Source organism: Streptopelia decaocto (assembly GCF_964273445.1).
Source record: "Streptopelia decaocto genome assembly, chromosome: 22".
Classification (NCBI taxonomy): domain Eukaryota; kingdom Metazoa; phylum Chordata; class Aves; order Columbiformes; family Columbidae; genus Streptopelia; species Streptopelia decaocto.
The window spans coordinates 2,280,886-2,306,791 of record NC_138677.1 but is presented as its reverse complement, the minus strand read 5'-3'; the positions used below and the strand labels follow the sequence as shown (position 1 = coordinate 2,306,791).

The following is a 25,906-nucleotide window of genomic DNA, read 5'->3' as shown; positions in this document are numbered from 1 at the left end:
GATGCAGCTGTGGGTGCTGTAGAAGCTGCTCCAGGTCATCGTGAGGCTGCTCTCAGTTCTCTCTGAAAGATTATCGCAATCAGGAGTTCTTGAGGACCAGAAGAAAGCAGCGTCACTCCAAGCAGGAGAAGCCAGGAACTGCAACCCTGTCCTCACCCTTGGTGTCTGGGAAGGTGATGGAGCAACTAATGATGGAGACCAATTCCAGACAAATGAGGGGCGAGAAGGTGATCGTGAGCAGTCACCATGGTTCCACTTAAATTTGAGAAGAAACTTCTTCCCGGTGAGGGTGTCAGAGCCTGGCCCAGGCTGCCCAGGGGGGTTGTGGAGTCTCCTTCTGTGCAGACATTCCAACCCGCCTGGACACCTTCCTGTGTAACCTCATCTGGGTGTTCCTGCTCCATGGGGGGATTGCACTGGATGAGCTTTCCAGGGCCCTTCCAACCCCTGACATTCTGGGATTCTGTGAAGCTGAAATTCTGTTTAACCAACCTGATAGCATTCTACAATGAAATGAGTAGCTTGTGGGGTGAGGGGAGAGCTGTGGGTGTTTATCTCAAATATATTAAGTCTCTCAACACTGTCTCCCATAAAAGCTGTGGAGAAAAACTGATGGAAGACAGACGGGGTAAGCGGGCAGCATGGTGGGCTGGAAACTGGCTCAGCTGTTGGGATCACAGAGTTGTGAGCACAAGGCACATAGAATCACAGAATCATTTTGGTTGGAAGAGACCCTGAAGATCATTAAGTACAACCATAACCCACCCCTGGCACTGCCCCATGTCCTGAGAACCTCATGTCCGTCTGTCCAACCCTCCAGGGATGGTGACTCCAGCACTGCCCTGGGCAGCCTGTTCCAATGCCCCACAGCCCTTTGGGGAAGAAATTGTTCCCAGATCCAACCTCAACCTCCCCTGGCGCAACTTGAGGCCATTTCCTCTGCTCCTGGCGCTTGTTCCTGGGGATCAGCTCAGTTCTATGCAGGGGGTTGGACCAGATGATCTCCAGAGGTCCCTTCCAACCCCGGCTGTTCTGTGGTTCTGCAGGACTTGCCAAGACTGAGCGACTCGGCAATAAAACCACAGATTAAACCCCTGGTTGATCAGTGAAGAATGATGTGCATGAAAATCACAGCTTGTGAAGCGCTGGCTGTGCTGATTTTTCCACTCAAGCCAAATTTTGGGGTTATAGATCTGCAAAAACAATTGCTCGAAGGCACAGTAGGGGTCAGTCAATTCCTACTTGAATTCCGTCATTATTAAGAAGAATTGTATAAAACACCCCCCAGAACAGAACAAAACGATGCCACTGTGAATCCGTGGGTTGCTCACAGATTGAATTTCTGGTCTTTGCATCAGAAAGGATGCGGTAAAACTGGAACAGCTTTGGAGGAGCCATCAGGATGGCCAAACCAGAAAAGCTTCTGTACAGAGTGAATTGGCTTGAAGATGTTCAGCGCTGGAAAGAGACGAGCGGGAGGGATGTGAGAGACACGGCTCCGACACCCCGCGTGGCCGGGGACGGAAAACGCTTCCTATTCCAGCACAGGAAGGTGGAAACGTGCAGGAGTGGAATGCGCTACGTGGAATTTCTGCGTTAGTGGCCGGAGTTGTCACCAGGTACCGAGGGGGCTTTGGCTTTTTCTTCACGGCGCTGCGGTTGTGTTGTTAATTAACAGGAATCTCAATCACAGCCGGAAACCCCGGCCCTGGGCCACCCCGGGGACCCCAATAGGGTGCCGCGTGTTGGCTCTGGAATGCTCTGTGGTAAGTGTTCCCTTCACAAATCACATCACGTCAACTTTCTGAGCAGACAGAAGTGATGCATCTTCATTCCAAAATATGGAAGAACCGGAGATTGACGGCGTTAACATCCAGGTGGGAAATGGCTGTAAACATCAGCTGCTGCGTTGCACAATTGGCCAACAGCTCTGGATAATCTTAGGCTTAAATTCACTACGTTTTGTAGCTCCGCTGTTGAGAGGCAGAGGCATTTACTCGTCGTTGGTGTGTATTTTCTGCGGTAATGACTTCTTTTAAAGATTGGTTTGGTTTGTGTATATTCTTATCAAAATCCCTTTCCCCGAGAGTTGTGTTTTTGTTCCGTTGGGAGCTTCTCTAAAGCAGGTTTATTTTCATTCTTATCACATTCCATCTGAAATCGATAGACGTCCTGCCATCCGTCGATCGAGTGATCACCTCCTTATATTTGTGTCTGTTGAAGACCCAGGAACAACTTAATGACTTGATTTTCTTGTCTTCGCAGTGTCAAGTGATTTGGCAGATCAAGAAAACTGCCCTAAAACTAAACTGTTCTGGTTTAGGCGCAGCTCTGTGCCTGTCTCAGCTTTGAACTCAAAGCAGCAACAAGTTCCTTCAGTCGGTGGTGGGTAAATGAACCAGAGGCAGCGACGTCGACTGCAATGGAGCTGAGAGGGGGAAATCCCACCCAATGGGATTTTTGGGGGATTTTACCCATTTACCAGGTGGAGTTTGGGACCCCTGTTCGAACCGCTTGGAGATTGATGTGCAGAGATAAACATCTCCCGCCGTGCTCAGGATCCACCGCTCCCCATAGGTGCCTCTGAATGATACAACCGCACCAGAATGCTTTGATGGTAATTAAAAGGGAAATTACACTCCCAAGTAGAAAATCCCTGTTGTACTGAAACATTTCTTGTGTATAGAGCGAGTTGAACAAATAAACTTCGTAGTCCTTGGGTAAGTTACATCCTGGTTCACAACAGTGATGGATTTCTCTAGGTGACACTAATAATTGATTTCTCTAGGTGACACTAATAATTGATTTCTCTAGGTGACACTAATAATTGATTTCTCTAGGTAACACTAATAATTGGTTTCTCTAGGTAACACTAATTACTCTCCATTCTTACCAGTTCTTACAATTTTACTAAAATATTTTGTGCAGAATGTTGCCCATATTGGTATATTTTAGTTCCCATTAACACACCTATTCAGCTTCTAACTGTACGTCATTAAATTGCATAATTAAGCATCACATTACAGGAATGACCTTTGATTCGGAGCCCTAAAGCTTAACGAGTTAGACATGTCTGCACTGCTAATAATTGGTGTTTATAAGGTTCTCATAATCATATTGACATTTGGGCTGCGCTGGCAAAATCAGCGAAGGGGAGATAAACTTAATCAAAATTCCTGCGTGGTGCACAGGACCCCACTGTGATTCAGGCTTAACATTTGGAGTTTGTCATCACCTGTCTATTTTAATAAAGTCCTGCTTGTGTTTAAAACTAGAATTTTAGCCAGGTGAGCATCGCTATATGGGGAAATCTCAGCTGGTGTAGCTCGTGGCAGTTTTATTTGAATAGGAACTAATTGCTGTGGTTTGGGGAATGTTCTTCCACCTGCTGAAGGCCCAGCGCTCAATGTTGCCCTTTGTGGCAACTGAGTCTTGCAGCAGGTGGCCAGTGACGTCCTTGATGTTCAGATTTGGGGGCCACACGTGTGTGGTGTTATTAATAATTGCTAAAAAGGGAGCGTGGAGCACCCGGCTGAGCTGGTCTGGGTGCTTGGGTGGTCGGCAGGTTGTCTCGGGATCTGGCCGGCGCCCAGAGCCAGGATTTTTGCTCTAGTGGGATGAGTAGCTGAGCTTTTTAATTGTAGTTTTATTTATCAGGTGAGAGATGATAGAATCAAAGGATCACAGAATGTCCTGAGCTGGAGGGACCCACAAGATCCTGGATTCCAAGTCCTGTCCATGCACAGGACACCCCACAGGTCACCCCGTGTGTCTGAGGACGTTGTCCAGTCTCTTCTTGAACACTGTCAGGTTGGGCCGTGACCCCTCCCTGGGGAGCCTGTTCAGTGTCCAGCACCTCTGGGTGAAGAACCTTTTCCTCATGTCCCACTGACCCTCCCTGGCTCATCTTCTGCCATTCCCTGGGCTCTGTCACTGTCACAGAGCAGAGCTCACCCTGCCCCTCCTGCTCCTGCTGAACCTGCAGCCCACGAGCTCTGCCCTCAGTCTGCTCTGCTCCAGCTGAACAAACCCAGGGACTGCAGCCGCTCCTCACACGGCTTCCCCTCCAAATCACTCACCAACTTCATAGCCTCCTCTGGACACTCTCCTGTAGCTTTATCTGCTTATCCATAATAAGAAAATGGCCTCAGGTTGCACCAGGGGAGGTTTAGACTGAATATTAGGAAAAAATTCTTCCCCAAAGGGCTGTGGGACATTGGAACAGGCTGGCCAGGGCAGTGCTGGAGTCACCATCCCTGGAGGGGTTTAAAAGGCGTTCAGACGAGGTTCTCAGGACATGGGTTAGTGATGGGGCTGGGTTATGGTTGGACTCGATGATCCTGAGGGTCTGTTCCAACTGAGATGATTCTCTGGTTCTATAAACCCGTGTCCCCAGCCCTGCACACAGTGAATGCTCCAGCTGAGGCCTGAGCAGAGCGGGACAGTCCCCTCCCTGCCCGGCTGGCCGTGCTGTGCTGGATGCACCAGGACACGGGTCCCTCTTGGCTCCAGGGACACTGGTGGCTCATGTTCAACTGGCCATCGACCAGAGCCCCCAGATCCCTCCGCAGAGCTGCTCTGCAGCATCTCGTCCCCCAGTCTGTCTGTACAGCCGGGGCTGCCGTGTCCCAGGTGCAAAATCAGCCACTCCATACTTTCTCATGGCAAGGGAGTTTGAATAGGAAGAGAGGGAAATCTAGATGACTTTCTAAGCACATTTGTCCAAAGTCTCATTTCCTCAGTAACCCAGTTCTCACCCAGTTTGCCTCTATGGGAGGTGAGACTGTGTCACCCTTTGCTGCGGCTGTTTCCACGCAGAAGAGGGGAGAATTTTTGCGCTTTCAAGAATTTAAGTTTTCTTTGGGGCTGTAGAAGCGACGGGGGCTCACCTGGAGCATTCACTGTGTGCAGGGCTGGGGACACAGGTTTGTAGAACCATAGAATCATCTCAGTTGGAGCAGGCCCTCAGGATCATCGATTCCAACCATAACCCAACGCCAGCACTAACCCGTGTCCTGAGAACCTCATCTGAACGGCTTTTAAACCCTCCAGGGATGGTGACTCCAGCACTGCCCTGGGCAGCCTGTTCCAATGCCCCACAGCCCTTTGGGGAAGAAATTGTTCCCACATCCAACCTCAGCCTCCCCTGGCACAACCTGAGGCTATTTTCTTATCATGGATAAGGATATGAAGCTATAGGAGAGTGTCGCATATCATCACTAGGTTGTACCTCCTTCTAGTAGAGAGACTGCGAACTGCAGGAAAACTGGAACAAAACGAGGCCTCTGTGGTTGTATTTCATTTCGGAAGGTGTATTACGGAAAAACGATACTTTGCGGCACGATTTTCCTGCCTGTTTGAGGATGCTCCCGGGGCTGTTTGCGCACACGTGCCCCGACTCGCCCCTCGGTTTTCTGTGCCGCCCCAGCAGCGCTTTGCTCGGGATTTCCCTTCCAAGCATCACTTGTTGGCGCGGTCCGGCCGCACCGTGCACAGGTGATCGTGTTCCCCGCCCAGCACGTCGACAGCCCTCGTCGTGACACCCGTTCGACAGGCGGAGCTTTTCATTTCTCCATGCATCGTTGGTTCCTGGCTGGAATTCGTCTTTACTGGCAGCGTGGGGTGTTGGTGGTTTTGACTTCTAGATGCCTGAAAGTTGACTAATGAATTTTTCTTGATTTTTGTTATAGTAAATGTTTGATCTGCAGAGGAGCCCAGAAGAACTGTTCAGCTTTATTCCCGTGCTGTGTCAGTGCAGCCGTGTCACTCTCTGGGGTTTTGGTCGGGTTCAATACTCCTCGTAACAAAATTCTTCTTGAAACTTCATTTCAATGCTTGAACAACCTGAAAAAGAGAGAAAGGAGCGCACGTGGTCAATAGAAATTATCTTGTATTGAGCAGTTGTGCTCTGTGGGGTGTTTTTCTTGGCAATTTCACAGAATCACAGGATGTGAGGGGTTGGAAGGGACCTGGAAAGCTCATCCAGTGCAATCCCCCCATGGAGCAGGAACACCCAGATGAGGTTACACAGGAAGGTGTCCAGGCGGGTTGGAATGTCTGCAGAGAAGGAGACTCCACAACCCCCCTGGGCAGCCTGGGCCAGGCTCTGCCACCCTTACCAGGAACAAGTTTCTTCTCATCTTTCAATGGAACCTCTTGTGTTCCAGTTTGTACCCATTGCCCCTTGTCCTGTCCCTGGTTGTCACCAGAAGAGCCTGGCTCCATCCTCCTGACACTCCCCCTTTCCATATTGATCCCCAGGAATGAGTCCCCCTCAGTCTCCTCTTGTCCAGCTCCAGAGCTCGTTCCCCAACTTACACTGGAACCTGGGGTTGTTCCTGCCCAGATTCAAGACTCTACACTTGCCCTTGTTCTATTTCATTCAATTTTCCCCTCCCCAGCTCTCCAGCCTGTCCAGGTCTCTGATGGCAGCACAGCTTCCAGTGTCACCCACTCCTCCCAGCTTGGTGTCACCAGCAAACTTGCTGACAGTCACTCTATTGCCTCATCCAAATCACCGATGAATATATTGAATAATACCGGCCCCAGCACTGCCCCCTGAGGCACTGCACTAGATCCAGGCCTCAACTGGACTCTGCCCCATTGACCACGACTCTCTGGCTTCTTCCCTTCAGCCAGTTCGCAGTCACCTCACTCCCCGCTCATCCAGCCCGCACTCCCTCAGTTCAGCTGTGAGGATGCTGTGCAGACTGTGTCAAATGCCTCACTCAAGTCAAGGCAGATCACATCCACCGCTCTGCCATCATCCATCCATCTTATGTCCTCATAAAAGTCAGTGAGGTTGGTCAAGCACATCTTCCCCTTGGTGAAGCCATGCTGACTGCCCCTAATGACCCTCTTCTCCCCGATACGCCTTTCTAGATCATTGGAACGGCTCTGCTCCAGTTTGGCAATTTGCATGTCCCTGGTGAAGGCACCGAGCAGCGTTGGGACCAACGCGCTTCTCCCAAATCACATCCCTCCTGCCAGCAGCGTTCCCCTCGTCCCTATATCGCTGTTTCCATCTCAAATTGCTCTATTAACCTCATTCTCCCTTGTTCCAGGCTGCAAGCACGTGAAAGGAATCCTCCTGTACGGACCTCCGGGCTGCGGTAAAACCCTCATGGCCAGACAGATTGGCAAGATGCTGAACGCCAGGGAACCCAAGGTCGTCAACGGGCCCGAAATCCTCAACAAATACGTGGGCGAGTCCGAGGCCAACATCCGCAAGCTGTTTGCTGATGCAGAAGAAGAGCAAAGACGGGTAATGCAAACAGAGAGAAGTAGCACGGGCGGCATGGACGTGCCCGAAGAATGACCGGAAAGGAGGTTTATAATCAGAAAATTGCTGCTTGCATTCAAAGGCTGAGTCACTGTGATTATAGCTGTTCGCTGGAAGTCAGGGGGTATTAGTGTTGCTCAAATTCCATGCAGAATTATTTTGATGTAAGCCAGCAGGGCCCGTCCTGCTGCACTTGGTGTTCTGTGTTTCCGCTTAGAAAGCGCTGGAAAACGGGACTGCTAAAATATGGTGGGTTCTCTTGTCTCTTTCTTTTTGTGGGAGAGACAGTTTGTCTGGATTTCTGCTCCTAAATTCAGGTGGCACATAACATGGGATGAATTTCAAATAAGCTTTCGCAGTTCCCCATTTTGGCTTACGGGCTTATTAGTATATACTATATTTTCTATAGTATATTATATTCCTTGAAGTGGATTATAATCAATACATCATTAATTTAGCCAAAACCTAAGGGATGAGAATAGTCTCTCAAAACTAGACAATATAATCTTTGAAACTAGAAGCGGAGATAAAGATTCTGTGTTTTTCCAAACTCTCATGGTTTTAATCCATTAGTTTACCTGGCTTTCCAAAGCCCAGTCTTTAGTTTGAAGGTGTAAATATTGCTGTAGTTTTAATCTGCTGTGGTTCACTTAATCTCGATAAGATTTTCTAGTAAAGAAAATAGGATTTCAGGCAAGCCACAATTAAATATAGGGACATCTTTTCAGACTACTTCAGCCAAGGACATTGTATCTCTTAATTTTATTTACACCTACCAAGCCTGCAGATTTTGCTAGTGGCTTAAAATCATTTAATTTTCTCCTACAGAAGATTTATTAATCAATAAGTCAGCTTTGCATGGGAGCCCGTACAGCTGTAACCAATCTCCTTCTGTCTGGTTGTTGCACTATTACTGAACGCCCTGAGCTGCTTTTCCCTCGCAATAACACACCTGTTAAAATAGAGTTTGTGTTGGCTGGAGGGGATGGTCCCGATGACAAGTTGCGAGATTAAAAAGGTCTCGGAAAGGTTGGTATTGTAATGACTTGTGGCGGGGGCAGATTGCCAGCACATTCACCCGGTGCTAACGTGGTCTCCACTGGCCACGAAAGATGTTTGAGAGGTGAAATTTGAAGGGAAAAAGCTTCATAAGACGGTCACAAAAAGTATCCTGTTCTCTTAGCAGCTGCGATAGCCTCACCTTTGAGCGAACCTGGCAACGAGCACTTCTGCTCCCCGTTGGCACTGAATGGACTCCTTAAAAATATGAAGAACAAAGCTCCTCTGGCGATGTTTTCTGAGCTCAGCGCAGCCAGGGGTGTTTCCCGTCTCTCCACAGAAGCGCTTTGTTCTCCTCTCCCTCGCAGGGGTTTGCCCAGATCCTTTGTGGTCCCGCTCTGGGCTGGTGTTTCTCTTGCTCAGCCCCATCCCCTGGTGCAAAACCCCGCGACCCTTCCCAACATCAGTCCCGTGCTTGGGCCAAACCCACCCGCCACCTCCTTTTCTGATGTTCCTCAAAACCAGGGTCCGATACATCTCTAACTTGTGATGCTGACCCTTGGAGGTGTCAGCGTTCTGTATCTCCGTGGGGGAGCTTGTTGAGATGCTCTTGTTTTGTTCATTCGGTGACGTGTGCCGTTCCTGACGTGTTTTTCTCCCCGGCAGCTCGGGGCGAACAGCGGCGTGCACATCATCATCTTCGACGAGATCGACGCCATCTGCAAGCAGCGAGGGAGCATGGCAGGCAGCACCGGCGTCCACGACACCGTCGTCAACCAGTTGCTGTCGAAAATCGATGGCGTAGAGCAGCTCAATAACATCCTTGTGATCGGTACGATGGCACTTGAAAACTTCTTATATTTTGCTCATTGAGGGTCATCCGTCTTATCGTTGCTGGTGTTGAATCTGTTTGGACTAACCTGGACGGAATGACTGCGGTTTAACACGCGTCAGTAGCAGATTTTGAGGGAGGCGATGCTGTAATCAGCAGATAATGCTGCTTTCAACGGTTTCCTCCTTTAGCTTTTGATAGCGAGTGTTTCGAAGTTTGCGAAATCTTGGAAGGAATGATGTGCGTCGGTGTGTCTACATGTGAAGGAGTGAAGGGGCTTCTCTGGCTGTTGTGACACCGGGAACCCTGCAGATATAATCACACATCCAGCTTTGATCCCGTCGCTATGAACTAATCAAAGCTTTTCTAATATTTCTGGAGATTAGCACCTTTTATCTGTTTTCTTGAGACTCTTCGAGGTGTTTTGTTAACTCTATGGGCTGTATTCAGGAGTGGAAGACCCACTTGGTAAGCTCAGATAATGCTGATTTTTGGTTTTACCTTTGAATTTAGGGATGACCAACAGACCTGACCTGATTGATGAGGCTCTGCTGAGACCAGGAAGATTGGAGGTGAAAATGGAGATTGGTAAGCAAGCTGCGGATTGCAATAAACCTGACAGTTATAGGCAAATGTATATATTAGTGTGATCAATTCACCAGGTTGGCATGGATGCTAAACTTCGTGAATTAAAGGAGCCAGGTAGCGGCACCACATCGTTCCTGGATGGAAACTGTGGAACTGTTGAACCTGTAGAGCAAGTTCTTAGTGAGGTGACTGTGAACTGGCTGAAGGGAAGAAGCCAGAGAGTCGTGGTCAATGGGGCAGAGTCCAGTTGAGGCCTGTATCCAGTGCAGTGCCTCAGGGGGCAGTGCTGGGGCCGGTATTATTCAATAAATTCATTAATGATTTGGATGAGGGAATAGAGTGACTGTCAGCAGGTTTGCTGATGACACCAAGCTGGGAGGAGTGGGTGACACTGGAAGCTGTGCTGCCATCAGAGACCTGGACAGGCTGGAGAGCTGGGCAGGGAAAAATTGAATGAAATAGAACAAGGGCAAGTGTAGAGTCTTGAATCTGGGCAGGAACAACCCCAGGTTCCAGTGTAAGTTCGGAAACGAGCTGTTAGAGAGCAGTGTAGGGGAAAGGGACCTGGGGGTCCTGGGGACAGCAGGGTGAGCATGAGCCAGCACTGGGCCCTTGTGGCCAGGAAACCAATGGTACCTGGGGTGGGTTAGAAGGGGGTGGTCAGTAGGTCAGAGAGGTTCTCCTGCCCCTCTGCTCTGCCCTGGGGAGACACACCTGGAATCTTGTGTCCAGTTGTGTCAGTTCCCTGTCCTGCTGGAACTGAGGGGCCCCATGTCCCTGAGAACCTCATGTCCATCTGTCCAACCCTCCAGGGATGGTGACTCCAGCACTGCCCTGGGCAGCCTGTTCCAATGCCCCACAGCCCTTTGGGGAAGAAATTGTTCCCACATCCAACCTCAACCTCCCCTGGCGCAACTTGAGGCCGTTTCCTCTGGTCCTGCCATCTTCATCCCTAAAGCACAGTTTCTTTACTGAGTCCTTCAATTCCTTGTAGACGCTCTGGAGCTGGTCCAGAGGAGCTACAGGAATGATCCAAGGCTGGAACAGCTCTGCTGGGGGACAGGCTGAGAGAGTTGGGGTGTTCAGCTGAGAAGAGAAGCTCCGGGGAGACCTTATTGTGGCCTTTTTGTGCTTAAAAGTGGCCGATCAGAAGGATGGGGACAGACTTTTGAGCAGGGCCTGTTGCGATAGGACAAGGGGTGGTGGGTTTAAACTGACAGAGGAGAGGTTTAGTTTGGATATAAGGAATAAATGTTTTAGAATAAGGATGGTGAGACACTGAACAGGCTGCCCGGAGAAGCTGTGGTTGCCCCACCATTGGAGGTGTCCAAAGTCAGGTTGGACAAGACTTTGAGCAGCCTGGTCTGGAGACAGATGTCCCACGGCACGAGGGGTGGACTCGATCTTTCACGGTCCCTTCCAAACCAAACTAGTCCATGATTCCACGATTCTATGATGATTTTAATGTGGGTTTAGGGCTTCCAAGGGACTGACCACATTGTCTTTGCATGAGGTGAATTCTGGTGTGCAAGTCTGAGAGCAACCAAGGCGGAGGAGCCCTGAGGAGAGAAACCAAACGTTTCACTTTTCCTCTGCAATTTGGTGGCGATGCTAATCAATTTGGGCAATTAGTGTGATTGAATGTGCTCAAACAAAAAGCATTGTCAGATATTCTCCTTGCAAGAATGAATTGCTCACAATGAGAAAGAGCCTTTGGAGGTGGAATGGTTGAGGAGGGGGAAAGCCTTTGGCTGCGCCGAGGCGCCAAATGACGCGAGTTCTGTTTAAATCTCAGGCTTGCCAGACGAGAAGGGCCGATTTCAGATCCTCCACATCCACACGGTGCGGATGCGGGAGCACCAGCTGCTGGCTGAGGACGTGGACATCGCTGAGCTGGCCGTCGAGACCAAAAACTTCAGCGGTGCCGAGTTAGAAGGTTTAGTTCGAGCCGCTCAGTCGACTGCCATGAACAGGCACATCAAGGTCAGTGCTGGCGCCTCTCACTGGGGCAAAAAAAGGGGAAAATAATCATGTTTGGAGTCTTTTCTTGAAAGTTTCCTTCTGAATGGGTGGTGGTGTCTCAGCACACTGTAGGAGGTGGAATTCCTGTGGACAGCAGCTTTTCGTTGGGCTTTAACGTGGTTCTGATTTACCTCTTCCACCTCCTGCCCACCGACTGGCTCTTGTGGGAGCGGAAGGTGATGGTTTGTCAGCCTATTTTGATAAAAACTTAAAGTCTTGAGCTCAGCTTATGGGTTGGACCCAGGAGATGAGAAGTGGAAGTGAGACCTGCCCGTCACACAGGGATCTCTGCAGCCTGTGCAGCTCAATATGTTCAAAAATGATGTGTAAAGAGTGAGGAATAGTGAGGTTACAAGCTCAGCACTGGTTTGTGGTCATAAAGACAAAGGCCGCCTATGGAAAACTGCAGAAGGAATCTGAATTAATGTGAGTGCACAAGATGTTGTCAGTGAATCGAAGTGGATACCAGAGAGAGAAACTTCAGGAAGGTAAAAGCAGCGATGGGGGTCAAGTCCTTGGAGTTACGATGATCCTGAAATATCAGCTCAGTCCTTATCGCTGACAAAAGCAAATGCAACGTTAGGATTTATGAGGAGAGGAATGCAGAGCACAGGTGAGGCTGTGGATACGTCGTGGGCGAAGTCCTGGGTGTGTTTGAACTCGGATGGTCCTGGGAAGGCTTTGGTAGAACCAGGTACGGAAGGGCAGCAGGAGAGCTCGGAGCTATGGGCGGTTTCATTGGCAAGATGCTTAGACCAGGATTTCTCAGCCTGCAAAAAATACAGTGAAAGGTCCTGAAAAGTGCGTGAAATCAGGAGTGGGCTGGAATCCGGGACTGGGGAGCGACAGGTCAGTACAACTCAGCAACGGCACCGGCGGGACCAGCAAAGCAAAGCAAAGGCGACGTGCGTTGTGTGGAGGATCAAGCCATGGAAGGAACCTTTGCTCCAAGACGTCGCTGACGCTGAAGTCTTGGTGGGACTCAGAAGGAGCTTGTGTGATGTTTTCCGTTTCAAAGCAGAACTCGCTTGGCGATGGTCTCAGTGCCACAGAGACGTGTTGAGTTCTCAGCTCCTGCCGTCCCGACGAGCATCGTCTCGCTTCCCCGTATCCACTGGAGACGGGGTGGGTGGATCTTCAACCAGACGCGAGTTAAGCACCGGGAAATGTCAGGTTATTATTAATCCAGATGCAAACCACAGTATTTGATGGTGTTGAAATACAAGCTGATTAGTTTGTGAAGGAGGAGGCTGAAAGACACAGCTCCGGTGGCCAAGAACTGCTGAGAAAGGTCTTCAGCATCAATTCCGCAGCGCTGGGTTGTTTTTAAGTTAAAAGCCTGTTCAGCCTTGAATATGAAGCTAATTTTTGTTTTATAGCCATAATACTTTAAAAGTTATTGTTTCCCATAGAAAAAAACCAAAGACATCAACAGTTTCCAATTTTCATGTGTTCTGTCCCCCCCAAAAAATAATCAGCACCTCTGGAGGTATTTTCATCCCTTTGCAACATTTTCCTTAAGTAATTAATTTTGCTTATAGTCGATGTTATTTCTGTGCTGGAATTCTGGGTGCGTTTGGGGCCCGTTGGTGTTCTGATGTATTTATTGCCTGTCGTGGGAGACGAGAACACAGCAACGCGGGGACACAAAGAGCAGCATCTCCTTCCGCTCGGCGCGTGATCGACGGCTTCGTTATCTATGTATGTACGTTCCAAACGTGAAGCAGCCACGCTTTGTTTCTCTCCTCAAACGCTTTGACATCATGTTTTTGGGTAGTCTTATTGCTTATTCTGCAGGCGCCTTCAGCCAAGTGATGCACTAAGGTGTTTCATTCTCTCTGTAAAGTTTAAAATATACATCATAGGCCTGACCTAGTTTCCAGAAGCACCTGTGAGAAGCAGAAGATGGGAAATCAAGGGGCATTATTCTTCTGAATCATTTAAACTCTCTGCTAGTCTGTCAAGGCGCGTGTGTTAAAAATGAAGATGTGTAACTCATTAAAGGTTAGGAAAGGAAAACCTCCTATTTTGAAGCGTACAAACAACTTCAGGAATATATTAGTAGAGTTTCAAGTGCCTTCACTTCCCTCTGCAAGGATCCACTGCTTGGGTATCCCTGGCGTCCTGTAGTTCTGTTTTTGCGATGCGACTCTCACTTCAGCATCTCTGGTTGTAATTCTTTGTCAGGGTGTTACTGGCCGGTCTGGGTTCCTGAGCTGCTCATTAGAAGCTGCGTTTGCTGCTCTACAAGACAAGCGTAATGTCATTATTTTAATCATTATTCTTCCCTTCCCGTGCCCAAGCGCTGTCCTCGTCGATCAGGACGGGACGTCTCCGAGACGCGTCTTCGAGGGTCAGAGTTATCGACTCGCCCATCACCTTGTTCTCAGGCAAAGAAACCCCTTGACACCCCTTATTTTGTATCAGATCATGTAGGGCCGTTATGGTCTCAGGTAGAAGCAGGTGGTGTTATAAAACTCAGGGAACTTTCTATGAAAATGACTCTTGGAATCTAGAGAAGCTTGCTATGGTATAATTGGGAAATTCAGAACTTAACCAAAACCTTTCCAGGCTGCACTTTGCAAAATAATTAAGATCTTTTGCCTCATTTCTACGCTACTTAAAAATTGCCGTTGAGCTGGATTGCTTTGCACAGATCAGCTTCTGCCCCTCTCGGGACTGATCCTTCTTCCGGTATCTCCGGCTCGGGATCCTCAGCGGCCGCCCGGCGGGATGAGGTTGTGGGAGCCGGGTCTGTGCGCTGCTGAGCGGGAAAGTTGCTTCGAAATCCATTTAATTCCTGATTGCTGCCCAGGGCAATCAATGGACTTGTGGATCTACAAATAATCCCGGTGAGCGGAGCTGCTCGGCATCGCGGAGCTTCGGCCACACTCAGAAATACTAAAGCCTGCAACATCTGAATAAAGTCGCCAGCTTTTCACAAACTCGAACCCTCTCCTGGCTCCGCTCCTGGTGGTGCCTCTGTTGTTGTGACTGAGAGGTGATTTACAAGAGGACGTTGCGCTGGGTCTGTCCGTGCTGTGGATTTGCTCCCCGTTCTTAGTTTTTAAGTGTTACTGGATGGTTCGGGAATGGCAGAAGGAAAAAGGTGCTGCTTTTCATTTGGAAAAGAGTGCGGGGTGGGCTGAGGAACTGCAGGTGTTTTGTTAGAGAGCAGTGCAAGGGAAAGGGACCTGGGGGTCCTGGGGACAGCAGGGTGACCATGAGCCAGCACTGGGCCCTTGTGGCCAGGAAGCCAATGGTACCTGGGGTGGGTTAGAGGGGGGTGGTCAGTAGGTCAGAGAGGTTCTCCTGCCCCTCTGCTCTGCCCTGGGGAGACCACACCTGGAATCTTGTGTCCAGTTGTGGCCCCTCAGTTCCAGCAGGACAGGGAACTGCTGGAGAGAGTCCAGCGCAGCCACCAAGATGCTGGAGGGAGTGGAGCATCTCCCGTGGGAGGAAAGGCTGAGGGAGCTGGGGCTCTGGAGCTGGACAAGAGGAGACTGAGGGGGGACTCATTCCTGGGGATCAATATGGAAAGGGGGAGTGTCAGGAGGATGGAGCCAGGCTCTTCTGGTGACAGCCAGTGACAGGACAAGGGGGCAGTGGGTACAAACTGGAACACAGGAGGTTCCATTGAAAGATGAGAAGAAACTTGTTCCCGGTGAGGGTGGCAGAGCCTGGCCCAGGCTGCCCAGGGGGGTTGTGGAGTCTCCTTCTGTGCAGACATTCCAACCCGCCTGGACACCTTCCTGTGTAACCTCATCTGGGTGTTCCTGCTCCATGGGGGGATTGCACTGGATGAGCTTTCCAGGGCCCTTCCAACCCCTGACGTTCTGGGATTCTGTAGTTCCAAGTAACACCCACAGCGCTGCCTTGGGAAGATTCATGGGTTTGGTTGCAGCAAAGCAATTAAAGATAAAGCAGAAAGAAATCTGATATTTACCAATCCTTTCTTGTAGGGAGAGAAGAGTGTGTGGTTTGAATAGAAAACTAAACCACCTGAATCAGAGATGTGCGAATGGTTCTTATTTTTGGCTCGGTTGCCAAAGGTGGGATGGGTGGATTCCGAGTTGAGTTTCCCCAAACTTTAATTTGTCTGTCTGAGCAAAGTCACACCATGAGGGAAGCCTCATACCTTTCCCACGCAGCACCCAAACAGCAGAACGAAGAATCATTTCTACAGACTCTCAATGGAAAGAATGGTTCCCTATAATAAAGGGAACCTATATATTAATAAGTGGTCGTGTGCGGTTCTGCTGTGCTTCAATTTTTTTTAATTGCCTTTATTAGGCCAGCAACAAAGTGGAAGTGGATATGGAGAAGGCAGAGAGCTTGCGTGTGACGAGAGGAGACTTCTTTGCGTCTTTGGAGAACGACATCAAACCGGTGAGTAGGCGCCGTGTAACTCCCGTAGTAGAGTCGCCCGGTGTAGTTAATGACACGAGGCATCAGGATCAGATGAGCAGTGCTCAGTGCGCAGTGCTGAGGCTCTGCTGCGGGCCTTGTCTGGCACGGAAGACTCATCAAAAGGAGTAGAGCAAATAAAGCAAGCAACTTGGAATTTCATCTCCGTGTTGTGTGTGCGCTCTACCTTTTAGGCTGCTCCAGGATGGCAGTTTTAATGTGGACCTGAATAGGCTTGAGCCTCATTTTTGAGAATTGTTTTTAAATGGCGGGAATTCAGAACTCGTTGGCAGCTTGAGCTGGTTAGAATTTGTTTAGAGGGTGCATGAAAAGATGCTTCTGAATGTGCACGGTCCCCAGCAGCGTTCAGTCCTTTGAACTGGAATGGTAGAGTAGAGTGGAGTGGAGTGGAATGGAATGGAATAGAATGAATAGAATAGAATAGAATAGAATAGAATAGAATAGAATAGAATAGAATAGAATAGAATAGAATAGAATAGAATAGAATAGAATAGAATAGAATAATTTTGATTGGAAGAAATTGTCAGGTCCAACCATACACCAACTCCAGCACTACCCTATGTCTCTATGAACCTCGTCTAAACACCTTTTCAACCCCTCCAGGGACGGTGACTCCAGCACTGCCCTGGGCAGCCTGTTCCAATGCCCCACAGCCCTTTGGGGAAGAAATTGTTCCCCACATCCAACCTCAACCTCCCTGGTGCAGTGGTTGTCACCAGTGGGTCTTCCACTACCAACTGTGTCACTTAAGCATCTTCCAGACTCTTATTTCATGTTCTTCTGATGTGTTGCAAAACTTCTGGGTAAACCAGCTGTTCCCTCTCTTAATGTAGGCGTTTGGAACCAACCAGGAAGACTACGCGAGCTACATCATGAATGGAATTATTAAGTGGGGCGATCCGGTAACGAGGGTGTTGGATGACGGGGAGCTGCTTGTTCAGCAAACCAAGAACAGTGACCGCACTCCTTTGGTCAGCGTCCTTCTGGAAGGTGAATTGAAGGAAAACATACATACAAAATACCACTAGTGGCTTCTTTAAACTATTCCTGTCGAGTGTCCAAGCGGTCATCTCTCGTATTCTGTGACTGCACATGGGAGGAAAAATAGAATTGGTCTCTTTCAGTTTCCTTGGGTGAAATCGCTTTAGATATTTAAACCGGCTTCTCAGCCGAAGAGAAATCTTGTTCTTGGAACGATGGAGAATGTGCCCGGTTAATAACCCACAGGTGGGTGTTTACGGTGTGAACCCCTCTGGCCGAGTTACACGTCTGAATTCTCTTGGTCACTGGAGAGCTCATCAGTGCAATAAACTGAGTTCAAACAGCCGCTGGTCTGCGCACACAGGTGGGGGGGATTTCCCTCTGTCTGGGCTGCTATTGCCTACGAAGAGCCTGAAAAGCTAGTTCAAATATCTACATTATGGATACTGCAGTAGAATTTGTTATTTAGCGCTTCCATCTTTCTTCTCCTGAACTCAAAAAATTGGGGGTTCCACTATTTCTCAGTGGTCTGTAGCTTTGAAATGAGCTGTGGATTGATCCCCTGAATAATTCTGAGTGGCCAAGATACCACTGGACGCAATATCTGCTTGTGCTGCAGGTTGGTTTGTATTGGGTGTGTGGATTAAGATGTGTCTTTGGCCTCTGACTTATTCTGGTGTGAATTGAGGCAAATACCAAATTGTCCGTGTCAGTATTGACCTGGCGGTCGTGCTGGTGACTCGTTTGCCACCGTACCTGCAGAAATCGTATTTAGAAGGGGCATCAATGTAGTTCGAGAAGTTTCTGCCAAATACAGACACATGCTGGTTTTGGTGCAGCGGCCCCTCCGACAAAACGTGTCCCGTTCTCTTTTGTGCTGGTTTCACGGCAAATCCGTCTGTATGTGGTCAATGGTTGCATTGATTTCCTTAACCCGGAGGAGTGGATTGCACTGGGAGTCGTGTGTTCCTTCTGCAAGTAGGAAAAAGCTCATTTCCAGAAGCAGATCCCTCCGGATGAGGTCAGAAACATGCTGAAAATACCATCCACGCTGAGCCTGACCAGAGCTGTTTTCTCCCCTGTTCTTTCATTACACTTGTCCTTTATTTCAGGTCCCCCCCACAGTGGGAAAACTGCTCTAGCAGCAAAGATAGCAGAAGAATCCAACTTTCCCTTTATCAAGATCTGCTCTCCTGATAAGATGATCGGATTTTCTGAAACGGCCAAGTGCCAGGCCATGAAGAAGGTACTGACGTGTCCTCCTCTTTTGCTTGACCGCAGTCCCGTTATATGTTGTCTAGTGGACAGAAAAGTGAATTACGCTTGTGATCATGTTTTCTGCCCTTTGTAGGCCCTGAATTTCTGTGCCTACGTTTATTTAGAAAGCTGAATTAATTTTTTTGATGGGAAAACACAAAAACACCACAAGGCTTTGCTGCCATCCAGTGAGACCTGGACAGGCTGGAGAGTTGGGCGGGGAAAATGTAATGTAATGTAATGTTCCCGCATCTGGGCAGGAACAACCCCAGGTTCCAGTGTAAGCTGGGGAATGAGCTGTTGGAGAGCAGCGTAGGAGAAAGGGACCTGGGGGTCCTGGGGACAGCAGGGTGACCATGAGCCAGCACTGGGCCCTTGGCCAGCTCATCCAGTGCAATCCCCCCATGGAGCAGGAACACCCAGATGAGGTTACACAGGAAGGTGTCCAGGCGGGTTGGAATGTCTGCACAGAAGGAGACTCCACAACCCCCCTGGGCAGCCTGGGCCAGGCTCTGCCACCCTCACCACGAACAAGTTTCTTCTCATCTCTAAGTGGAACCTCCTGTGTTCCAGTTTGCACCCATTGCCCCTTGTCCTGTCACTGGTTGTCACCCAGAAGAGCCTGGCTCCATCCTCCTGACACTGCCCCTTTCCATCTTGATCCCCAGGAATGAGTCCCCCCTCAGTCTCCTCTTGTCCAGCTCCAGAGCCCCAGCTCCCTCAGCCTTTCCTCACACGGGAGATGCTCCACTCCCTGCAGCATCTTGGTGGCTGCGCTGGACTCTCTGCAGCAGTTCCCTGTCCTGCTGGAACTGAGGGGCCACAGCTGGACACAAGATTCCAGGTGTGGTCTCCCCAGGGCAGAGCAGAGGGGCAGGAGAACCTCTCTGACCTACTGACCACCCCCTTCTAACCCACCCCAGGTACCATTGGCTTCCCGGCCACAAGGGCCCAGTGCTGGCTCATGGTCACCCTGCTGTCCCCAGGACCCCCGGGTCCCTTTCCCCTACACTGCAGAATTTTGTAAGAATGGGTGAACAACGTAACTTTAGAATTGTAAATGTTGCCTCTTATGGTGATCAAGGATTTTTGTGGTTGTCTCATACTCCAGCAAAAAGTAGTTTTATACGCAGGCTATAGGAGTCTGTATAGCTTAGCACAGATAAAAAAGGAGTGAAGCTGAACCAATGAGTTGTTTTGCTGTTTTTCAGATCTTTGATGACGCCTACAAGTCCCAGCTCAGCTGTGTCGTCGTGGACGACATTGAGAGACTTCTGGGTGAGTTGGGGTGATGGGAGCGAGTGACGGCGCCATGCAGAAACACTGAGATATTTGCAGTATTGAAAGGAATGATCTGGCACTGTTTGGAGCCTTGAACTGGTTTTGATGCGGTGCCTTCAGTGTGCACGTGCTGGGCGTTAAAATGCGTTTTTCATTGCAGATTACGTCCCGATCGGACCGCGGTTCTCTAATCTGGTGTTGCAAGCGCTTCTCGTGCTGCTGAAGAAGGCCCCCCCGCAGGTGAGAGCCATCGGGGGCCAGATGCCCCGTTTGTGTGGGGTTTGGGTCTGGCTGATCGCGGCTGTGCTGCCCGTGGTATTAGCGCCGTTGTCTCTGATTCAGTCAAGTTAATCCCGGCCTGCCGCCATTCCCTCCCTTAGACATTTCTAGGATAACCACAAAGGGCTCAGCTTTCATTATCCAATTACTTAAGGCTGAATTTGCTGCAGTTAGCCCTAGAAATGCTGACTAAGGAAATGAGTTTAACCTTCACCAAGTTTAACCTTAAGCCTGCTTAAGCCTGCTTTCTGCTTAACTAAGGAACGGGTCGGTCCGAATCAATCCCTGGCCCAACCACGTGCTCCCTCCTTGTGTAGAAATCTATTTCTCAGCAACGTACGATTGTGGATGGTTTTAATTGGAAATTATCAGGCGTTAATTACAACCGGTGAGGAAAGCTCAGGGTTTTACCTCTCTCGCTGATCCTGTCTGGTCGCGCTTTCCGCCTCGGTGAGGTCTATGAACATCACAAGTGATAAAGAGACAAAGAGGCACCGTTTGCCGTCTTTGCTGTCGTTCACTGGGATTCTGCTGCGTGCTGCGAAGCACCCGCGTGAATAAATAACACCCTAATAACTGGAGAACCTTGGAAGTTGGTGTCAGGAAGGGCAGAGAAGCACAGCCTGGGTGAACACCATTTTTGGTCACTTTTAACATCCTGGAAACATAACGTACGAGTATTGTTACCGTTAGAGGGTTTGGTGAAAGGACCTTTCAAATACACAACTTTGAACTAAACCGTGACACCACAAGCTCTGAAGTTCCCTTGTGACTATCAACTTGGTTTTTCCCGGTGAGTTTTCTGTGCCACGTGAGGTTTGTACCATAACCCTGGGGTTCTGTTCTCGCATGGCTTGGAACAGAGCGGCGTTTCTGACCGTCACCGTCTCATGTAATCATTGAGATACACCTTATATTCTCATATAACTGATATAAGTTGTGTTCTTATATAACCTCTATAGGTTATATTCTCATATAACCTATTGCTGGGTGTTTTCCAGTAGCAGGCGATGATTGTTCCCATTAATCCAGAGGGGAAAAAACAACTGGATTTGATTTGGTTGTCGAAGGCTCTTAAAACATGAAATTGTCCGTTTTATCGTTGTGTCCTCTGAATGTATTTCGCTGTGAGATGCTTTTTCCCGAACGCAGGACTGAGGCTCTCAGATATTTGCCAAGTTCATGCATGTTGCTGGAGATTTGTGCTCTGCAATGTCTGAAATGCCCTTGAGGCTGGAAGACTTTGGCTTGACAGCCAATATTACGGTGACTTAAGCCATAAATTGTTGGAGGGTAGAGAGTTTTCTGAGGAAATGTCACTGTTTGATTGATGATGAGAGGGTTTTTTGTCTAAGTGTCCACTGTTGGTTACTGTGGAAATGAGCACAGTGTGTTAGACCCTTTGGGCTGACCTGCTTTGGCAGCTCCGATGATCGAGTTCCCTCTTGCCTGTTGGTGAGTTCCCTGTGATAATCGTGGCACGTGGGGATCTTTTTAATTAAAAAGACCCAAGGGTGTATAAGAGGTTGAGTCCTGCAGGAAAAGGCCTTTTCCGCTGTATTTACTGCAAAAAAGACTGAATTTGGGCATGGAGACTCTTGGGGATTTTAAGCTTAAGTGAGGGACCCAATGGGAGATAAACCAGTGGTTAATCAACACCCTTCCGAATTCCCTCAGGGATGAGTTCTTCCCTTGGGAAGCAATTTATTAGGAAGTGATGGCTGTTTTCAGGGGGTTTGCTGGAATTTGAGGTGCAGATACAGGCCTTAAATGTGCATGAACAGCGTCAGGGGTACTAACGTGTTCCGTGAGGTCAAACCAAGTCGAGTTTCTGTGGGATTTGACTCACGGTTTAAGTTCATTCCTTGTAAATATTGAGCGTCCTGGGACACTGGACATGTCCCTGCGTTAAGAGATGTCAGGGAGACAATCCCTGTTCTACACAGCTTAGAATCACAGAATGTCCTGAGCTGGAGGGACCCACAGGATCATGGAGTCCAACTCCCGTCCCTGCACAGGACACCCCACAGGTCACCCCGTGTGTCTGAGCACGTTGTCCAGTCTCTTCTTGAACACTGTCAGGTTGGGGCCGTGACACCTCCCTGGGGAGCCTGTTCAGTGTCCAGCACCTCTGGGTGAAGAACCTTTTCCTCATGTTGCACTGACCCTCCCTGGCTCATCTTCTGCCATTCACAGAATCCCAGAATGTCAGGGGTTGAAGGGCCCTGGGAAGCTCATCCAGTGCAATCCCCCCATGGAGCAGGAACACCCAGATGAGGTTACACAGGAAGGTGTCCAGGCGGGTTGGAATGTCTGCAGAGAAGGAGACTCCACAACCCCCCTGGGCAGCCTGGGCCAGGCTCTGCCACCCTCACCAGGAACAAGTTGCTTCTCATCTCTAAATGGAACCTCCTGTGTTCCAGTTTGCACCCATTGCCCCTTGTCCTGTCACTGGTTGTCACCAGAAGAGCCTGGCTCCATCCTCCTGACACTCCCCCTTTCCATATTGATCCCCAGCAATGAGTCCCCCCTCAGTCTCCTCTTGTCCAGCTCCAGAGCCCCAGCTCCCTCAGCCTTTCCTCACACGGGAGATGCTCCACTCCCTGCAGCATCTTGGTGGCTGCGCTGGACTCTCTCCAGCAGTTCCCTGTCCTGCTGGAACTGAGGGGCCACAACTGGACACAAGATTCCAGGTGTGGTCTCCCCAGGGCAGAGCAGAGGGGCAGGAGAACCTCTCTGACCTACTGACCACCCCCTTCTAACCCACCCCAGGTCCCATTGGCTTCCTGGCCACAAGGGCCCAGTGCTGGCTCATGGTCACCCTGCTGTCCCCAGGACCCCCAGGTCCCTTTCCCTACGCTGCTCTCCAACAGCTCGTTCCCCAACTTATACTGGAACCTGGGGTTGTTCCTGCCCAGATTCAAGACTCTACACTTGCCCTGGGTTCTGTCACTGTCACAGAGCAGAGCTCACCATGCCCCTCCTGCTCCTGCTGAACCTGCAGCCCATGAGCTCTGCCCTCAGTCTGCTCTGCTCCAGCTGAACAAACCCAGGGACTCCAGCCGCTCCTCATACGGCTTCCCCTCCAAATCACTCACCAACTTCATAGCCTCCTCTGGGCACTCCCCAGTAGCTTTATCTCCTTTATCCCGTGTCCCCAGCCCTGCACACAGTGAATGCTCCAGCTGAGGCCGCGGAGCAATCCGGGTCTTCACCGTTTTCCTGCTCTGAGGTGCCTGAAGCACAGAGTTGGTTTAAAAAGCTGAAAACTGGGAACAAGGAAGTGGCTCCACCGCTCCCGTCCTGGCCCAGATTTTGTATTCACCCGGTGTCGTCACATCGCTCGCAGAATGTTCTTAATTTGCAAGTGGCTTCAATGTACAATCACTGCAGGCTGCGCGTGCAAGAGGAGCGTTTCTGGGCTGAAATCTTATTAATTATGCATCGAGGTGTATGTATCTCTGAATTGGTGTATGAACGATGCTCCCCAGACTCCCCTCTCCCTGTATGGCTTTACCAGGGTGTGCAAAGGGCAAACACCTGAAACTTCTGGTTTTCTGGGTTGTTTGTGCCGTGCAGAAGTTTTGAGAGTAGACACATTAGACTGTAAAGAAACGAGAAACATTCCTGAGTTTGCTTTAAATTCCCGGTCACAGCTCACACTCCGCAATGCTTAAACAGTGGTGTCTATTACTGCTCGTTCAAGAAGACTGAAAACGCGCTGCGTTTTGTTTAGCGTCTTTTTTAAAACCAATTAAAAAGCTTTTTAAAAAAAAAAAATTGGAGAGAAAGAGAATAAACCATGTTCTCTTGGGTCTTTATTCCAATCAAGTTTCCCTGTGTTGTGCGGGAGAAGAGACTTGTTGGGGGATGGAAATCCTGAAAGGGCCGTCGCAGCGGGGAGCCCGGCGGCAGAAAAGCGGCTTCGCTGAGAACTCGGCGGCGGCGGCTCCGAGAGCCGAAGCTGCTTCATCTACATGCAGAGTCACACGGGGCCGGCGCCGCTCCCGCCCGGTTCACATGTGCTTCCCGCTGCTCCCCTGAAAAGCCGGCAGTCGGCTCGGGGCCCACGGAGCATCCAGCGCTGGGCTGGACGTCCCGCTTGGCGGCGCGGGGTGTCGGGCTTAGCGAGGTGCTCTCGGGGTGCCCTTGGGCTGCACCAGAGGCCCCCGACCCCTTTCCCCTCCGGGATTTTGCCGATTTTTGAGAAGTTGACGGTGGGGAGAAAGGGAATAATGTTGTTTGGGATAATCCCAGGTGCCGTGCTGATTCCGCGTGGCTCGGTGTGAATTGGCAGCGACTCCCATCAACAGTGATGTTATGTTTAGACTTGTAAACCTGGGGAACTGCGTTTTCTCCCATTATATGGGAGGAATTGTTGATACCCCAAAAATGTATGTGGGTCCGAAGCTGAGTGGACTTTGGTGTCCACCAATGCTCGGTTATCGCATAGTTCCAGCTTCCCTCTTCTCCCCTTGCATAGGGCTGGTTAGATTCACTGAAATTCTGTACTTTGAGCCTCCTCTGACATGTTGAGACTCCATTTGCTTGTAGCAGAGCCTATTTAATTCTTTTATGTTCCAGTTTCTCTTCAGTAGTCAATGCAATAACATGGCGCCCATTAGGAAGTGAATACTGTGCTAGAAAAATCAATCTCATCACGCTTGAAAACGTAGTTTAAAACTATTTCCTCTTTTGCTCTTTGAATCCCATCATGATTGTGTCCTTTATTCAGATTAAAATGTATTAGTGGAGAGGTGAAATGTGGGGTTAGGCCACTTGTAGAAGGCGATGGGGTGAGAGCTGCACCTCCACTGCTGTCCCTGTCATTAGGGGGACCTTGGGCTCCAAACTGGGGCGATTTTATTGCCTAAAACCCAGCTGGATGAATCCAGGTTTGAGTGATGTGTCTGTGTCTGATCTCTGGTGGAAGAACTGGGAGTAAGCCAGAGAGTGGTGGTCAATGGGGCAGAGTCCAGTTGATCCTGTATCCAGTGCAGTGCCTCAGGGGCAGTGCTGGGGCCGGTGTTATTCAATATATTCATCAATGATTTGGATGAGGGAATAGAGTGACTGTCAGCAGGTTTGCTGATGACACCAAGCTGGGAGGAGTGGTGACACTGGAAGCTGTGCTGCCATCAGAGACCTGGACAGGCTGGAGAGCTGGCAGGGAAAATGTAATGAAATAGAACAAGGGCAAGTCTTGAATCTGGGCAGGAACAACCCCAGGTTCCAGTGTAAGTTGGGGAATGACCTGTTAGAGAGCAGCGTAGGGGAAAGGGAGCTGGGGGTCCTGGGGACAGCAGGGTGAGCATGAGCCAGCACTGGGCCCTTGTGGCCAGGAAGCCAATGGGACCTGGGGTGGGTTAGAAGGGGGTGGTCAGTAGGTCAGAGAGGTTCTCCTGCCCCTCTGCTCTGCCCTGGGGAGACCACACCTGGAATCTTGTGTCCAGCTGTGGCCCCTCAGTTCCAGCAGGACAGGGAACTGCTGCAGAGAGTCCAGCGCAGCCACCAAGATGCTGCAGGGAGTGGAGCATCTCCCGGGTGAGGAAAGGCTGAGGGAGCTGGGGCTCTGGAGCTGGACAAGAGGAGACTGAGGGGGGACTCATTCCTGGGGATCAAGATGGAAAGGGGGAGTGTCAGGAGGATGGAGCCAGGCTCTTCTGGTGACAACCAGTGACAGGACAAGGGGCAATGGGGGCAAACTGGAACACAGGAGGTTCCACTTAAATGTGAGAAGCAACTTGTTGGTGGTGAGGGTGGCAGAGCCTGGCCCAGGCTGCCCAGGGGGGTTGTGGAGTCTCCTTCTGTGCAGACATTCCAACCCGCCTGGACACCTTCCTGTGTAACCTCATCTGGGTGTTCCTGCTCCATGGGGGGATTGCACTGGATGAGCTTTCCAGGTCCCTTCCAACCCCTGACATTCTGGGAATATCTGATTCTGTAAATCCCCGGTA

At 49.9% G+C, this 25,906-nt stretch overlaps 1 protein-coding gene across 2 annotated transcripts in view; it reads left to right on the top strand.

Moving 5' to 3' along the window:
* Positions 1 to 25,906, top strand: part of NSF (N-ethylmaleimide sensitive factor, vesicle fusing ATPase) — a 91,823-nt gene that overhangs the window by 48,922 nt on the left and 16,995 nt on the right. For both annotated transcript variants that reach the window (XM_082071130.1, XM_082071131.1), the window contains exons 9-17: positions 7,065 to 7,264; positions 8,948 to 9,113; positions 9,627 to 9,701; positions 11,497 to 11,684; positions 16,017 to 16,112; positions 16,985 to 17,141; positions 18,245 to 18,378; positions 19,601 to 19,667; positions 19,831 to 19,910. In XM_082071130.1, the coding sequence (XP_081927256.1) occupies positions 7,065 to 7,264; positions 8,948 to 9,113; positions 9,627 to 9,701; positions 11,497 to 11,684; positions 16,017 to 16,112; positions 16,985 to 17,141; positions 18,245 to 18,378; positions 19,601 to 19,667; positions 19,831 to 19,910 (1,163 nt within the window). The remainder of the gene's footprint in view (positions 1 to 7,064; positions 7,265 to 8,947; positions 9,114 to 9,626; positions 9,702 to 11,496; positions 11,685 to 16,016; positions 16,113 to 16,984; positions 17,142 to 18,244; positions 18,379 to 19,600; positions 19,668 to 19,830; positions 19,911 to 25,906) is intronic.